This window comes from Lynx rufus, unplaced genomic scaffold (assembly GCF_022079265.1).
Source record: "Lynx rufus isolate CCGP_SWC_20201006 ecotype Redwood Valley unplaced genomic scaffold, mLynRuf1.p SCAF_2, whole genome shotgun sequence".
Taxonomy (NCBI): Eukaryota; Metazoa; Chordata; class Mammalia; order Carnivora; family Felidae; genus Lynx; species Lynx rufus.
Genome location: NW_025814834.1, coordinates 62,053,046 through 62,071,082, shown reverse-complemented (window position 1 = coordinate 62,071,082; position 18,037 = coordinate 62,053,046). Strand labels below are relative to the sequence as shown.

Genomic DNA, 18,037 nt, shown 5'->3' with positions numbered 1-18,037 from the left:
ACTTTATTTATAGTTCTGAAATAACCACTATTTCTTCGTACTTTTTTTGCCTTAAAATTTTACTGAGTCTCATACAGCATTTACCTGGAATATTTTTGTCTTAACTTATAGTCCCAATATCTTTTTTTCATCCTTTGGCTACTTTTAAGAATTTTTCCTCTTTGCCTTGCTTTTTCTGAAATTTCATTATGATGTTCCTAGGTGAGTATTTCTTTTTATTCATCCTACTTGGAATTCTTTGGCCTCTATAAATCTATAGATTGATTTTGTTAATCTGTTTTAAAATATTCTCAGTTATCTAATCTTCAAATATAGCTTCTGCTCCATTCAAGATGGTTTTTCTATGGTCAGGTGACTTGTCTAGTAAACAAAAACTGAGCAATCCAATAAAAAGAAAAAAAAAATGGGTCAGGGATGAGGCAGGATAAATCAACAGTACAAATAAAGACCAGATTTAAGCCCTAATAAATAACAGATGAAATGAAAATAGATTAAAATGCTCCAATGAAAGATTTTTCAGGCATGATTTAAAAAAAAAAAATCAATTAAATATTTATCAAAGCCAATAAAATGTAAACTACCAAAGGTGAACTTTAATGTACACTGTAAACTCTGGGTGACAATGATGTGTCAATGCAGGTTCATCAACTGTAACAAATGTCCCACTCTAGTGGAGGGTACTGATAGTGGGGAAGGTTATATGTGGGGACAAGGAATAGATGAGAACTCTTCTACTGTCTGCTCAATTTTGCTGTACACTAAAACTGTTCTAAAAATAAATCTTATTAAGAAAAGTCTATTATGTTATTTATAGAAGACAAGTAATCCATTAAATAACTTTATGCTACATAAAATATAATCGAGCTAAAATTAAAGCTTTCATGAGAAAACACAGTAACCTCTAAAACTTCATTAATATAAAATATAAGGTAAAATATTACTGTTTACTTTGCAATCATCCTCTGTGAAACATGAAATGCATAAATAAAATCAGGATATTGAAAATATATTTAACATGAGGCCAAATCTTAATTAAAATTAATTACAAAGGTCATTAATTAACCCAAGGGTCATTTACACATCCATAGATAATACTATCTTATGCAAACTACTCTGAATAATAGAAGTCTTTGTGACTAAAATTAGAAACTACTACCTAAAACACCTGACTGAATCTTGCTGGTAGATAAAAATCCATAAAGAGCCAGGAACCATGCAAGTACTTTACATTTACATGTATTACCTCATATCATCTTCTCAACACTATGATGTAGGTACTTTTAAAGGTGAAGAAATGTAGGCTCAAAAAATGTAGCTTACAAAAAATAACCACATCTGACCATCTACAGAAGTTAAAGTCCTAACCACTACATAGTAGGTAACTTCTTTTTCTAGATTAACTTCTTGACAGAAAAATAATTAGGGGCACCTGGGTGGTTCAGTCAATTGAGCATCTGACTTCAGCTCAGGTCATGATCTCATAGTTTGTGAGTTTGAGCCCCGTACTGTCAGCACAGAGCCTGGAGCCTACTTCAGGTTCTCTGTCTCTCTCTCTGGCCCTCCCCCGCTCACACTCAGTCTCTCTCCAAAATAAATAAACATTAAAAAAATTTAAAAAAGAAAAATAATTAAAGATTCAAAGTCTCTATGCTAATTATACCAGATGTTTTACAAACACACTAGATGTTCTAGTTACCACTAAACAGTGATTTAAAAGGAATTTTTAGAAGACAGTTGCAAAGACTTGGGCACCTGGGTGACTGAGTCGGTTGAGCGTCTGACTCTTGATTTTGGCTCAGGTCATTATCTCACGATTGTCAGACTGAGTCACAAGTCAGGCTCCACACTGACAGTGCAGAGCCTGCTTGGGATTCTCTCTCTCTCTCCCTCTCTCTACCTCTCTCTCTCTCAAAAAAAAAAAAAACAAAAACAAAAAACAAACAAAAAAAGGCAGTTGCAGAGTATAGCCACTAAAATCAAAGTATAATAATATATGAATCAACGTCCTTCTACGGCTTCTTTTCCCCATTTAAAGCTGCATTTGTATAAACATGCAATAAAACTACTATGTAGTATCACTTCATTTGCCATTCCAAGAACACAGAGCAGTATAACTTCAGGGTTAGTTCTCAGTCAACATATACAATAAAGTGTGGTGGAAATGAGATAAGTCTATGATTATTAAACTATAGTTAGGGCTATCAGCACCTTGGAAGACAAGTAGTAAGCAAAACACCTGTAACAAACCAGAAAAATGGTCTATTGAGGAGAAAATGAAATTCAACCCAATGCTTATGTACTGGAATTTAGCATTTACTGACCACTTTCCATATGCCAGGAAACTGTGCTACATATTGGGAATATAGAGCTAAAAACGTGAGATAAATGCTACAGTATATACACAGGCACATATAAAAGGCTATGGGCACCTAATCTGAGGGGAGAGACAATGGGAAGAAAAAACATCAGAGGTGGCTTCCTATTGAAAGTGGTATGTGAGCCAAGCCTTAAAGGATGGATAGGAAATGAGACAGGTGAAGAAAAGGAAAGAACAAGATGTATGAAGGCACAGAAACAAGAAAGCTCAACCCATTTAGAGAACTAAGAGAGTTTAACGTAAGATGCAGAAGGCAGATATTGGGAGTGAAGTGAAAGAGAAAAATGAGAAAAATAAGAAGGCCTACAAAGAGTCCTTCATGAGGGTGAATTTTATCTTAAAGGCCAGTGAAGGAGGTTAAAGGTGAAACTGACATGAAGAGAATCAATTTTAACAGTAATCTAGGTTAAAAAAAAAAAAAAAGATGAGGTTCAATACTAAGATAGTGGCAATGATGGACAAATACAAGACGCTATAGAAACAGACACAGAGAATGAGGCAAAGGGAAACATCTACAATATTTCTAGTGTCATTAACTGAGTGAATGGTGATGCTGTGACTGAAGAGACAGAGGGCACTATCACTTTACCTTACAGTGATCATTAACTCCTATTCTTCAGGGATCAAGGAAAAGCTTTTAGGAGGAAATACCTAGCATGGGATTTAAACGATGAACAAAAATTAAAAGAATGGTTTGGAGTTTCAAAGTCGGCAGTGAAGGGTAGGCAACAGTTAACGACAAAAGATGAGGCTAGAGTGGTCAGAAGATGCCAGATCAAGGTGCTCTGTGGCACAAAAACAGACATTCAGATCAATGAAACAGAATAGAGAACCCAGAAATGGACCCACAAAATTATGGCCAACTAATCTTCAACAAAGCAGGAGAGAATATCCAATGGAAAAGTGCTCTGAAGAAGTCCTCTTAGGGCGGTGATGCATCCATCTTAGCCCGGTGGCTCGGGTGGTTAAGCATCCAACTCTCGATTTTGGCTCAGGTCATGATCTCACAGTTTGTGGGATGGAGCCCCACATCAGGCTCCGTGCTGACAGTGTGGGGCCTGCCTGGGATTCTCTCTGTCTGCCCCTTCCCTGTTTATGCTCTCTCTTTCTCAAAATAAATAAATAAACTTTAAAAATTTTTTAAAATAGTCATCTTGGGACTTTTGGATTTTATCATTCAAGTAACAGAAAGCTATGTTAGGGTGATAAGGAAGAGAACGAAAGGATCGTATTTTGCAAAAATGATTCTGATTGCAAAATGAAAATGAATTGGATTGCTGGACCAATGTTGAAAGGAGAGGTAGGGGTAAAAAATAACCCAAGTAAGAGATGACTAACCTGAGTTAGAATGGTGTCAGTGGGGACTTGCATAGGTGGATATAATTGAGATCTGGAAGGACTAGTGTCTTACAGGAGTGGGGTTAAAGCTAACACATACTGTATTCTATATAACCACTTTTCTACCCACTACCTTTTATCAAGCAACAAATTTACTGATTTACAAAAAGTTAACCGTTTGCTAAATTAAAAAAAATATCAATAGCTGAACGTTTCAATTCCAATTTACAAAAGCCCTCTGCTGCCCCCCAATCAGGAAAGGCTTGAAGATGGAGGTAGATTTTGAGATGGAATTTGAAAAATTATCACCTATTTTTGATGAAAAATAATAAAGAAAAATAAATGGAATCTTGATCTATAATATTAAGGATGATAATCAAAATTTGGCATATGAAACTTAGAGAATGGTAATACAATTTACTAACAGAACACAGGAAAAGGCAAGGGGTGTGTATGTGGATGTGTGTGTGTAGACAGAAAGAGACAGACTAGAATGGGAATAACAATAAATGTTTTGTGTTTTTAGTAAATATGGTTTTGAAAAGGCTGCATTAGAGGTTCCTGTGAAGCACTGAAGTACCAGTATCAACTATGCAAGGATATGACATTCAAAACTGAGATACAAATATTTAATACTCAAGAGAAAAGTGTGCTGGAGATCAAATCTTGGATGTCAGTAGCATGTATGTGGTAACTGAAATTCTAAGAGTAGCTAGTTTTCAAGAATATGTAGGGGAGGAAGTAAGATGGCCAAGACAGATCCTTAAAACACCTACATTTTACAAACTGGTAGAGTAAATAATGTCCACAGAAGAGACTGAGAAGATGAGCCAGAAGAGTTAAAATGAAAATTAGGATAACAAGGTATTTCAAAAGAAATAGGCAAGAAAGAGAACTGGGAAAAAATAAGAAGTCAACAATATTCAACATTGCCAAGTTAAAGACTCAAATGTCTAGGACACTGAGCATCAAAAAGATAATGTTTAAAAGGCAATTTCACTTAAGAAAGGACAAAAGAGAAGTTGAGGCAGAAGAGACTGGCCCAAGTAAGTCTTTTGGGAAACCTGGTTAATAAAGATGACAGAATATGGAGACTAGGGTAGAGATATATAATGGCAGCAGAGTTTTTTGTTTCATTTTGTTTTCTAAAAGGAAGCAATCAGTAAAGAACAAAGTCAACGATGTAAGATAAAGGAGTATCAGATAGAAGAGGTCCCTCATGTAGCCAGGGATGGGAATCAAAGCATAAGTGAAACACGACCTTCCAACAAAGGAGAGAAAGAATACATCCACATAAAAATATCAAATGGGGATGGGTGGGTGTGTATTTTCTACTCATAAACTTAAGTTCCTGCAGAACAGAAAAATTATAGAAATTTGGATGTATCTTTAAGTCAACATTTTAAAAATGGTCTTCTCTGTGGGATGGGATCATAGTCTATATTGTTTTATTATGTTCTTTCATATTTTCCCAATTTTCTATCATAAGCATTTAATGATTTAAAAATGTCTTTGTCCCTTGAACTATAAATTCATCATTAATGCAGAAAATTCAGAAAATAAGTAAAAGCAGGAAGGGAATAAACAATACCTACAACTTACCAACGTACTGCTTTCACAGGTTAAAAAAATGTCAGTTATATTACTTAACATTTTCTCAGAAAAAGGAACATTAATGGAAACTCTGAATTGAAATAATCAAAACTGATAACTGACTCTATCATTCAGACATGAAGAAAGAGTGGATTCCAGTTTCCTCTTAGCTACCTAAATCTCTACTTTAAAAGAGGATTAATAAATCTCCACTTACAAAGGCAGAATTCAGATATCTGGAGATTATTAATTTAGTCATAAATTTCAATACTGCCTTCATTCCTGGCCATAACTACTTTTAGTATTTAAGTATTAGTTTAACTACAAATAACATCTATCACAAACATTCATGCTCATTGGCAACAATTAAAAAAAAAAGAAAAGTTAAAATGGAGGCTTACAGTTGTGGTAAATTTGGTCTAACAAAGGGATCATTCTCTGCTCCATTGACTGCTTTGTTTTTCCTTTGTTTTGGTTCAGAATTGGTAGAGGGTGCCTGAGAATTATTAGCTGTGGGAGGTTTGCGCTTGGCTAGAAGTTTCCTTTGCCTTTCAATATCTTCCCTTTGCTGATTCACCCATTCTTGTTGCCTGTATAAAAATAAATGTAAAAAACCGTATTTACTTTTTGTTTACTCTTCACAGTTAAAAGATGAAAATGCATTAATAAACATGAAAAAATCATTTAACAAATCATATAACATAAACATAAATTATGGTTCCACCTTTCTGAACTAACTTGTACTCACTTTCTAGGTCTAATTTGAAGCATTCATTTCTAAATTCCCTAAATCCCTTGAACTAGGGAAAGCTGTGTTGCCATATATAATCTCATGGTAGCTTGTAGATCTCCGCTTCCTTCTTTCTAATAAGCATCAATCCTACAGACATTTGATTAGAATGTCTCTAGTTAGACTACATTACTCCATGAGAACAGAGACTGCATCTATTTTCTACCCTATTGTATCTCTGGTGCGACCACAATAATCAGCACATACTAGGTATTCAGTAAATATTTGCTGAATGACATAAATGGGCTATTAAAAAAAGAACAGAGGTAAGCACGGAGTATATTTTAAACATGCATCTGATCACTTACTGTTTGTAGAAAAACTTACAAAAGAAAAATATGAATTTTTTAAATGTGTTAATATTATTTATTTTCTATAATTTATTTTTTTATAATTTACATCTAAGTTAGTTAGCACACGGTGCAACAATGATATCAGGAGTAGATTCCTTAATGCCCCTTATCCATTTAGCCCATACCCCCCCAACCCCTCCAGCAACCCTGTTTGTTCTCTGTATTTAAGAGTCTCTTATGTTTTGTCCCCCTCCCTGTTTTTATATTATTTTTGCTTCCCTTCCCTTATATTCATCTGTTTTGTATCTTAAAGTCCTCATATGAATGAAGCCATATACTTGTCTTTTCTGACTAATGTCGCACAATACCCTCTAGTTCCATCCACCTAGTTGCAAATGGCAAGATTTCATTCTTTTTGATTGCCATCATCTGATGATGGACATTTGGGCTCTTTCCATACTTTGGCTATTGTCAATAGCACTGCTATAAACACTGGGGTGCACGTGTCCCTTCGAAACAGCACACCTGCATCCCCTGGATAAACACCTAGTTGTGCAATTGCTGGGTCGTAGGGTGGTTCTATTTTTAATTTCTTGAGGAACCTCCATACTGTTTTCCAGAGTGGCTGCACCAGTTTGCATTCCCACAAATATTAATTCAATAAAGTGTTATTTTCTAAATTTATCTCTGTTAAGAAGATTTGGGGAATGTGCAAGTGCTATCTTGAAACAAAAATTGATCTGAACATGAGAAATTTAAGAAGAGGAGAGCCTGGGTGGCTCAGTCAATTAAGCATCTGACTATCTGACGCTTGATTTCTGCTCAGGTCACGATCCCAGGGTTGTGGGATGAAGCCCTGCGTCGGGCTCTGCGCTGAGCATGGCGCCTGCTTGAGAGTCTCTCTCTCCCTCTCCCCACATGCACACCCACGACTGCTCTTTCTCTCTGCGACACCCCCCCCGCCCCGACACACACAGTTTAAGACATTTATGAAGAAAGAGGAAATTTTCACTACCTGAAGGAAACAAAAATTAGCATGGCTTTAAAGAATGAGCAATTAATAAAAGTAAATAAATATTACTGTTTCCCATTCAAGAATCTAAAGCTTACTAATTGTAAAAAACTACTAAATATCATGTCTACTATAAAAACACATGTTAGAGATTTCAGCAATCTGACCAGAGCAAGAGTAGGTTAACAGTGAAGCTTTTTTTTTTTTAACGTTTATTTTTGAGACGGGGGAGGGGCAGAGAAAGAGGGAAACACAGAAACCGAAGCAGGCTCCAGGCTCTGAGCTGTCAGCACAGAGCCCAAAACGCAGGGCTTGAACCCATGAACCGTGAGATCAAGAGCTGAGCCAAAGTTGGATGCTTAACTGACAGAGCCGCCCAGGCAAACTTGTTCTCAAAGTAACCGGTTCCCTTTTAGGTCACCTCAACACACTAAGAAAAAGTTTTAAAAACTCTACATGGTTATAAGACTAAGATTTAAAACAAGACAAATGTTTCAATTCCTTGGCTCCCCACCCCCACTCAAACCAGAACTACAGAACTTCTACTCTGCTGATGCAAAACTGACTTCATGCACACTGCCTTTTCCTATGGTTCTAGCCAGATGGTAGTAGAATATGACCAGAATGAAAGAATCACTAACCACCCACAGAGAAGAGTAAAAGGGTGGAGAAAATTCAAGAATAGCAAAGCTAGAACAGGACTTTAATCCAGTTTCCATTTGGAAGTAGGAATAACTTTATTTAAAAAGTTAACTTTTAAAGCTACTTTAGAACACAATCAAGATGTTATAAATGAAAATAAACAGCAATAACCCTACTGATCAAAATCCTAACGGAAAGTAAAGAATTACTGGCATGAATATATAGCAAATATCTGATTATTCAGGAATGACTACACATTTTAGAGATTAATTTAACATTACTAATATTTATTTCTCTTATCTGTCAACTACTTTGGGTTCTATCACTGATAAACTACTTGATACACACTGATAAGTAACTTGATATAAGATATGTATAACAATACACAGTAGGCCCTCAATTCAAGAAATGCAAGTAATTTTTTAAAAACTAGATTACTTACTTATCATAAAAAGGCACAAAGCAAGAACAGCCAGACTGAAGAGGTGCATAGGGCAAGGCACAAGGGAAGGGCACAGAGCTTCCAACGCCCTCTCCATTTGCACCACTCTCCCCAGACTTCCACGTGTTCACCAACCCGGAAGCCCCAATTTTGCTCTTTTTTGATAGCTCAGTGAAGATATTTTAACTACTAACAGAGCTTGCGTTTTAGATTTATATTTAAGGTTATACACTGTAACTTATTTTATTCATTACCAGGACAACTGTAGGTCTGGGTTTAGCAGCTGAGGTTCTTGCTTTTAAAATACTCAAAAATCATGGTTTCTACCTCAAACGTATCTCTAGTTTCACTGTCAATATTTTAGCTCAAACCTAATCATCTTTCATTTGGAGACCTCTCCCCATCTCAGCTGTCAACAATTTATCTTCTTTCCAACATTCCCATATTATCATGAGTTATCTAAAACTCAATTCTGACCACACACACTGCAGACAAACCTTTAATAGCTCTGTATTATCCACAGAATTAAAAGCCAAAATCTCTAGCATCACAAGAACAACATCCTTCATTATGGTACACCTTTCACCCAGCACAGCTGTGCTGAACAAAAGCTGAAGAAATCAACTGAGATAGAGAAGGCCATTCTGTGCTAAGTCCTAGGAACCAGTGTTTAAAACAGCGATGTTTATATAATACGGGAGATACAGCTTTGCCTCCATTTTGCACATAACTGAACGAGTTCTAGGAAATCTGATGTAGATGCTGCCACTACTCCTGCTTTTCAGGTTTTAAAATTTTTCCTGCAAAAAAAAAGGGGGGGGGCAGCATAGGTCTTGGCTTCTTAACAGAGTCAATCATCTAAACTGAGTAACTTCTCTGTTTTAAAGTTTACCTCAGAAACACTAAAGCCACATGTTCAGTTCAACTGATTTAGAATTATTGTATCTAAAACAGAACAGAAAAAGTTCTTGTCTTTTCCACAGGAACAGAGAGCAGACAAGGGCTGAATACTAAGACTAAAGTAAGGATTGGAGAATGGGGGGAAAAAACTAAGTAGGCAAATCCCAAGATATATATACATATAGATGTAAATCTTCCAAAGACAATTACAGTTCCCTCCCAAATCATCTATAAAGCTGGAAGGTCAGTTTATATTTTGAAAAGTCATGTTTAGAATAATACATCATGCTGTATGGATGAATGCTAACTAATCAAGAAATTTGCTAAAGCTGAAATTGTAATACTTGTGTTTTACGTTCCTTTCAAATGTACTAAATTCTGTGATTTCAAATAGTAAGGAGTAGATGTAGAACACAATTCCAAATGTACAATCTTTGCAAGTAATAAAAACTCAAAGGAACACTACATTATTTAAAATGTAAGAATGACTAACTTCACGAGATTCTGAAACGCAAAACCATCTGTCCATTGTTCAGTAAATGAAGCACCATGTCTAACTGTTGTGAAGTGCCCAAGGCGTAATCTGTCTTGCATACTCTTCTCTCGGCTTGACAGTTTTTCTTGCGTACTCTGGAAGGAGAAGGAAAATATCAATTTTATTTATTTAAAATTTAAAACTGTACAAGGCAAAAAAGGGGTCAAGCGGAATGAAAAGGAAACAAATCACCTACCTTTTCAATAAGCAGTTTTTTGCTCATTGATATGCACTTATTTAATCGTTCTTTATATTTTTCAAGTAATTTTTGTTGTTCATCTATTTGCCGTCTGAGATCACAATTAGCCTACAAAATAAGGAGAAAATGGAAAAGGTCTAGAATTTGTGTATATGAGACACTGATGAATATTTTTAACATTCTGAATAAAGTATATAAAAAGAATGGGTTAATTAAGGATTTGAGTATGATACTAAAAATTTTTTTTTCAACATCTACTTATTGTGGCATAATACTGTTAAATGTTGCTTAACTGTGCAGTGGAAAGTACATGGAATTTGTATCCATATTCCATGGTTCAAATCCACATCCTAAGGTATATAACCTTGGCTAAGTTCAGTCAGTTACCTGAACCTTAGTTTATTTCTTTTGTATTTCTAAAATAGGGGCAATACTATCTATCTCACTTAGTTAAAAATAACTAAAATATATGTATATAAAATGACTAACACTTAAAAATGAATATAAGTTCTCTTCCATCTTTTGTAACTGATAAAACTGTTTTCTCCATTATACTTGGGGCTGACACTACCGATGCCTACCCAAGAGCTAACTATTTCCACCATCTTTCTTGGCAATAAGATACCCATTTTGCTGACTTTCTAGGCAGCCATATGCTCATGCAAAGGCCCTTATATAAACTCAGGAGATGAGTCAGATTTGTCTAGGACAATGACAGAATAACCTGGAGGGCTTGTTATAATACAGACTGCTGGGTGGGACACACTCCCCAAGTTTCTATATAAGTCAGTCTGGAGTAGGGTCTGAAAATTATTTTTCTTTCTTTAAAAATTTTTTTTTAATGTTTATTTATTTTTGAGAGAGACAGAGACAGAATGCGAGTGGCTTGGGGCAGAGAGAAAGGGAGGCACAGAATTTGAAGCAGGCTCCAGGCTCCGAGCTGTCAGCACAGAGCCCGACGCGGGGCTCGAACTCACGAGCTGTGAGATCATGACCTGAGCCGAAGCCAGACACTCAACCGACTGAGCCACCCAGGCACCCCTGAAAATTATTTCTAATAAATTCCACAGGATGCTGATGCTTCTGGTCTGGGAATCATACTTTGAGAACCACAGTTCTAGGCTAATCATGGTAGAAGCCAAAAGACATAATATATCGAAGATGCTAGGAGAAAAGAGCTACCAATCTGAAATTATATACCTAATAAAATTATTTTTCAAGGAAAAGGGTAAAATAAAGAGATTCTCAGAGGAACACAAATGAAGTCAGTACCAAGAAACCCTCTTCATTAGGCACAATTCAAACAAACTGTGGTGTGTGTGTGTGTGTGTGTGTGTTCAAAATTTGATTCTAACATTTCTCTAAAACTACAAAAGGCCAAAAATAGCAAAAAAGAAAGGATATTTCTTCAATCACAAATCAAGATTTAATATAAAGCTACAGCAATTATGATCACCCAAATCTATTTTCTCTTTCTTTATTAGCAATGAAAGCTTACGTTTTATTCTGGATTGATATGTACCTAGCTAACCTATCGTAACTATGAGACTCTAATAAATATTTTACACCTTGATATGACCTTCAAGATAAAAGCCATACACTAAGGATAAAGGAATAAAAAACTGAAGGAGTCAAGATCCCGTAAGACACTATGAAGACATCACCAGTTCTGTGATGACAGAACCAGTTCTGTTCTCCTCTCAAAAACTAATATTGTATCTCATTTAAACTATTGCTGTTTATGTTCTCTGGTACTAACAAAGACAATTGCTAAATGATAAAAGATGCTATACCAGTGTAGGAATACACAAATAGAACATGGAACACAGCAGAGAATACAGAAATAGACCCACTTGTATATGGAACATAGATTACAAGATGAAACTGGCAGGAAAGAGTGGAGTTTCAATTAAATGAGCTGGGCAACTGATTATCTACATAGAAAGAAAATAAAATGAAACCTTATTTACACCATACCGAAAAACAAATTCCAGTGAGATTAACAACTTGTCTTGAAAACCCAGACTACAAAGGTTTTAAAAGAAAATATAGAGGGAGATCTTTATGATATTAGAAATTAAAAAAAAAAATTAGTTCTTTTGGTATACCTTTGATAATAACTTGGTACAAACATAACATAAACTACAAACAAAAAGATGTATTTCATCATATAAAATTTTTAAATGCATCTAATCATCAAAAGACAGCATGAAGAAATAAAGAGGCAATTTGCACACTGGGAGAAAATCAATATATATGAACAACAAGAAACTGACATCAATAAAAAAAAGATAGCAACCCACTAAGAAAAAATGAGCAAAAAACATCAGTTATTTCACAGAGAAACACAGTTAATAAATATTTTAAAAGATGATAAAAGAGAATGCACAATAAAAGACACCTTGTTTCCCTCTATCAAATTGGCCAAAAAAATTTCTTATTATCTGATTATAATAAGCCTTGACAAAGATAATAAGCACCAAGATTATTTCTTGCCCACTGCTGGTAGGAGTGTAAACTAATCCAACCACTTTGGGAAAAATTTGGCATCATTATAAAGCAAAATTGAAGATGTGCATGCCATGTACTCTGGCCACATCTCTCTTAAGCATATAACGTAAGACAAATTTTTCCACATTTGCGCTAGAAGACATGTATTAGAATGTTGTTAGCAGGACCATTCGTATTAGCAAAAAAGTAGAAACAAAATGTCTACCAACAGCAAAAAGATGTATTACGGTATATTCATATAAAACCTTACTATATAACATGAAACAAAGTACATGACAATTCCACATTTAATGTTTAGTGAAAACAAGCAGGGCAAAAGGGTACATACAGCGTAATTTTTTTAAAATGTTTTTATTTATATTTGTGAGAGAGACGGAGCAAATGGGAGAATGGCAGAGAGAGGGAGGGAGACACAGAATCTGAAGCAGGCTCCAGACTCTGAGCTGTCAGCACACAGCCCAACGCGGGACTCGAACCCATGAGCCATGAGACAATGACCTGAGCTGAAGTCGGACGCTCAACCAACTGAGCCACCCAGGTGTCCTCAGCGTAATTTTATGCAAAGTTCAAAAAAACCCTGAAATATGTTGTTAAGAATGTATAGATACATGTGATAAAACCATAAAGAAACACAGGCATAATAAATACAAAACTTAGAACAGTAGGTAATGGTAAAGGGATGTGAGAAGTGACTGGGATAGGATCAGGAAAAGGCAAGCTGGGAGTTTCAAACGTATAGATCATTATGGTAAGACCACAGGTGTTGATTTCACTGAGTTTCTATACCACCAGTTCTTAATGCTGGCTTAAATTATAATTATCTGGAGGAGTTTTTAAAACTACCAATGCCGAACCCCTGACCTCACATCAACTTAATCAGAACCCCTCATGTTGGAGTTTAGGCATGGCCACCTTTATAAAGTGCCTCCCACCTTTCCCATTTGGTAATTCTAATGAGCATCATGGAGTGAGAACCACTGCTTCATACCTTACTCACATTATAATACTTTCTGATGTGTCTTTTTGCAAGGTTTCCATTAAAAATTTTACAGGATTGCAGCAGTTACTTCATCTTATATAATACCAAATATCAGAGGGTTTAAGACAAAATCAATTACACCCTTAAAACTAACACAAAATGGCTATCTGTCTTATGATAGTTGATCAAATAAAAATAAATTTTATAAACTTCCCTCTATTTCTCCAACTGTTTCTCAATTCACATTTAAAGAACTAATAATCTGCACTTTAAAATAGTTATTTTCATGTACTTAAAACTACCAGAAAAAGCTTATTCTTCTCAGCTATAGAATTTTTTTTACGTTGCTAAGTATTTCCTCAACTTTTACTATTGCCAAATAATTCACTCAATTTTCCCTCTATGACTTATTACTTACCCTGAGCAAGTCATCTATACGACCCTCCTTCTTTTCCAGGTCCTGGTTTTTATTACTTTCTAATGCTGCTAATTTCAGCATTGTGAGATCAGTCTAAATGAAAGAAAACTATTTGATTATCTTCATTATATATATCACTGCATGCAAATATAAACTAGATTTTACTCTGATTCTAAAAAGCAAAGAAAATATTTGAGTTTGTGTTCATAAAAGTTATCCCAAAAGTCTTAGTACAGTTTTAAGTTTTAATATCTTCAGAAGTATAACTTCTACAAGGTTACAAATATTTAAAAGACTGATTACTAAAAGTTTCAGAATATTGTTATGTTCTTCATTAAAATTCAATATAACCACTGCTTTGGGCTATCAACTCTAGCTGACTTTTGAACATGGCAAAAACTTTCATGAACTATTCATTGACTGAAAGCAATGAATAGCCTGAAGTTTTGATGCATGTACAACAATTTGCACATGACCTAACAGAAAAGTCTAATGGCAATAAATTGGGTAATAAAGATGGCTAAGCAAAAACATCTACTCTTCAAATCCCCGTGGTTTGAGACAGTATTATCCCCAAACTGTCATACGTAAAAAGTTAAAATGAAAAACTTAGTAATCAAAATTCATAAAACCAAATAAGCATAAAAGATATCTAATATTCAATTTTCAAATATTTTAAGTATATAGCACATATATAAATTTATGTATAAATTTATTATATATTTATTAATTATATATTTATTTATTAATTTATCATATATGTATAATTTTTATAAATTTATATATAAATTATATAAATTTATACACATATATAAATTTATATACACACATATATATGTATGTATATAAATACATACACCCAAAATGAACACCTTTTATGTCCACGTATGACAAATGTAATAGCTTCAGGAAGACGATGATTATATTTATTTGGATGGTATGTTCAAAAAAAAAAAATCAGTAAACAAAATTGACATGTTATGGTTGTTCTATTTAATATGCTTAAACATCTAGCTATTTTTAAAAAGTTTTTAATGTTTATTTATTTATCTTGAGAGAGAGAAAGAGAGAGAGAGAGAGAGAGCGAGAGAGAGAGAAAGCGCGCATGCAGGGGAGAGGCAGAGAGAGAGGGGGAGAGAGAGAGAAAGAATCCCAAGCAGGCTCCGCACGGCCAGCACCGCGAACTCACAAACCATGAGATCATGTACCTGAACTAAAATCAAGAGTCAGACACTTAACCGACTGAGCCACCCAGGTGCTCCAAAATATCTACATATTTAACCAGCATGTAACAAAGGACAAGCTGAAAGTAAACTGGGTGTTTCAATTTCTCACCCCCTACAAACTACTTTTTTGTCTAGTAATTAGCTTTCTTGATGTATAATTTTACTTTATGACTATGTCCACTAGTTTCTACATTATACTAAGTTTCTTATAAGTCACTAGTTTCTTACAAATCACACAAAGAAATTTCAATTACTATTTACCTGAGTAATTTTAAAGGATAACTGCTTTGGTTGTAAAATAGGGTGGTCCCCAAAAGCTAATGCAGTAGGAGAAGGGCTATTCGGTCGAACCTTAAAAAAAAATATATTAAAATTTTTACATTAGCAAGAAGAAAATAGGCTTCTCCTCAGCAACAACTACTTAACACCTCCTATGTTTTTATCAGGATAATAACTGAATTAAAACATAATTGACTTTTTAAAACTTTTTATCACTGTTTATTCAGTTAGCATTCATTTTTAGAGTACCCTCCCTTACATAAAGGTGCAATGAAAAAGACAACCATATATTCCCTGCCCTCAAGAAGCTTATATCCTAGAACCATCAAAAACATTTTAATGCTTTCAATCTGTTAAACAAGGCCAAATACATTATTTCAAAACAAAAATATTAAAAACAGATGACGATGGCTCAAAAAGTAAAACTGAGAAGATCTTAATATAGAATTCTTATTAATAGGGACAATAATGCATGCCCATATATAGTATAATATCAATTTACTGTTGAGTTTCATGGTTTATCTAGTGCCTAGTTTTAAAACACATCATTGAAAACAGATTATATCATTGTATCACTGCTATCACTATGACTCAAAATTATTGAGTCTTATAGTTTATTTTGCATATTACAATATAATGTGTCCAAGGTACAAAATAAGTAAGATACAACTAATTATATGTCTACCAGCAAGGACCAGAAGGGAACACTGGAAATAAAAACAAGGTATTTGAATAAATAAGAGATACTTTGATTTTAAAAAACCTTCAATTCATTTTTAAATTACTGAGAGCCAACACTGCTTTTCTGGTTAGACATTAAACTTTCATATAATGAAAGATAAGGAAAAATGAAATCCAATATGCAAAACAATGCATATAAAAAGGACTAGGACTTAAATACACTAGAAACAAACCAAGAAGTTGTAAGATAATTTTTAGATCCAAGATTCTTCTCCTATGCTGAAATAAAATGGTCCAAGGCTAAAGGCTGCCTACCTTTGTCTACAAAGGAATCATGCTATCACTTTAGTGGTTAAGAAATTTAATTTCTAAGAGAATTAAAAATTAGAAATCAGTAACTGAATATGGACCGATACAAGAGTATTCATTGTAGTCCCCTAAGTTTGACAGCATTCTTTTATAGAAACATTACTTCTTGGATATAATCAATTCAGGAAATCTTTAACTTAAGGATCTCACTTTGAGAAATAACATTCTAACAGCATCAAATCATTAAAAAGAATTTAACCTACCTCACAAAATAATTTTCTTAGAAGATAAATACAAATAAATATATATAGAAGTTCTCAATGAAAAGATATTCAGTATACATACATACATATGTTAGTAGATTTAAGACTCCCTACACATGTCAAAACTTACAGATGAGGAAGGAGTGGAATGTGAATGCGAATTTTGAGGAGAACGGATCGCAGGAGGTATGCCTCTTACTGGACTTGAGCCATTCCCACCTTGGTACTAAGAAAAAAAAGAAAACACTTTATGAAAATAGGTTTAGACAGATGTTATTTTAGACATGATATTAATAATTAATTTAAATATATTGTCTTTTAAATTAAATTCAGTAATGATTTAAATGGGTCAAGAAAAAGCAAAACTAAGGTTAGTTACAGCCAAGTCCTAAAAGACTAAAGAGAGAATACTGATCACAAGAATATGAAAAGACTATGTTTAGCAAAGACCCTTATTTTTTTTTTTAAATTCTGGTTTTAATTTGTTACTGCAGCAGACTCAAAAATTCCCCCCCTCCCCAACAATGAACATATATTATTTTTCCTTCAAATTTTAATAGTTCCTTATAAATGTTTGTTGAATGGGTATAATCCCTAACACCCCCAAATTAACATATTTACAAGTAGAAGTTAGTGAATGTAATAAGCCATCTTAAAACAGAATCAACATTCTCTAGATCTGTTAAAAATCCAAATGTTTGTAGCACTTAATATAAAAAGTTACACAGACAAAGTCTCTTCTGTTTAACAGCACAAAATCTAATAAAAATCAATCCTTTCTTTCATGCATGAGATGAATTACAGTGCACGACTTAGGTGCCTATGAAGAGAAGCCTCCAAATCTATTCCACAGCTACCTTTCTCACTTCTCTACCAAGAATGGGAAGAGAAAACTGCTACTGGATTCCTCTCGGGGTATTAGGAGAAGAGCAGAGATGGGGACCTCCTAGTATGTCTTCCTGCAACCTAGGGACTTGGTCTGATTTATTTTTTACTCTACAGTGACTAGCAGAACTAGTGGCACATGAGGAATATTCAACAGACTCGAAATTTCTTTATTTGAATTGCTCCAACCTTTGGCAAAGATTCTTATTAACACTGAGGGACTGACCTTAACTAAAGAGCACTAGGTTAGCAATACAAGACCGTGGTCAGCAATAGTTTTACCTTAGATTCTGTAAATCCAATTAAGAAACACAATGGATGGTTTAAAAAAAAAAAAAAAAAAAAAAAAGCTTTTAATGCAGCCC

The 18,037-nt window shown here is 34.4% G+C and overlaps 1 protein-coding gene across 1 annotated transcript in view; it reads right to left on the bottom strand.

The window, feature by feature from the left end:
* Nucleotides 1-18,037, bottom strand: part of TLK1 (tousled like kinase 1) — a 146,539-nt gene that overhangs the window by 42,071 nt on the left and 86,431 nt on the right. The window contains exons 6-11 of the mRNA XM_047082586.1: nucleotides 16,918-17,013; nucleotides 15,517-15,606; nucleotides 14,030-14,122; nucleotides 10,119-10,229; nucleotides 9,881-10,017; nucleotides 5,710-5,898 (exon numbers count right to left, since the gene is read on the bottom strand). Coding sequence (XP_046938542.1) covers nucleotides 5,710-5,898; nucleotides 9,881-10,017; nucleotides 10,119-10,229; nucleotides 14,030-14,122; nucleotides 15,517-15,606; nucleotides 16,918-17,013 — 716 coding nt within the window. The remainder of the gene's footprint in view (nucleotides 1-5,709; nucleotides 5,899-9,880; nucleotides 10,018-10,118; nucleotides 10,230-14,029; nucleotides 14,123-15,516; nucleotides 15,607-16,917; nucleotides 17,014-18,037) is intronic.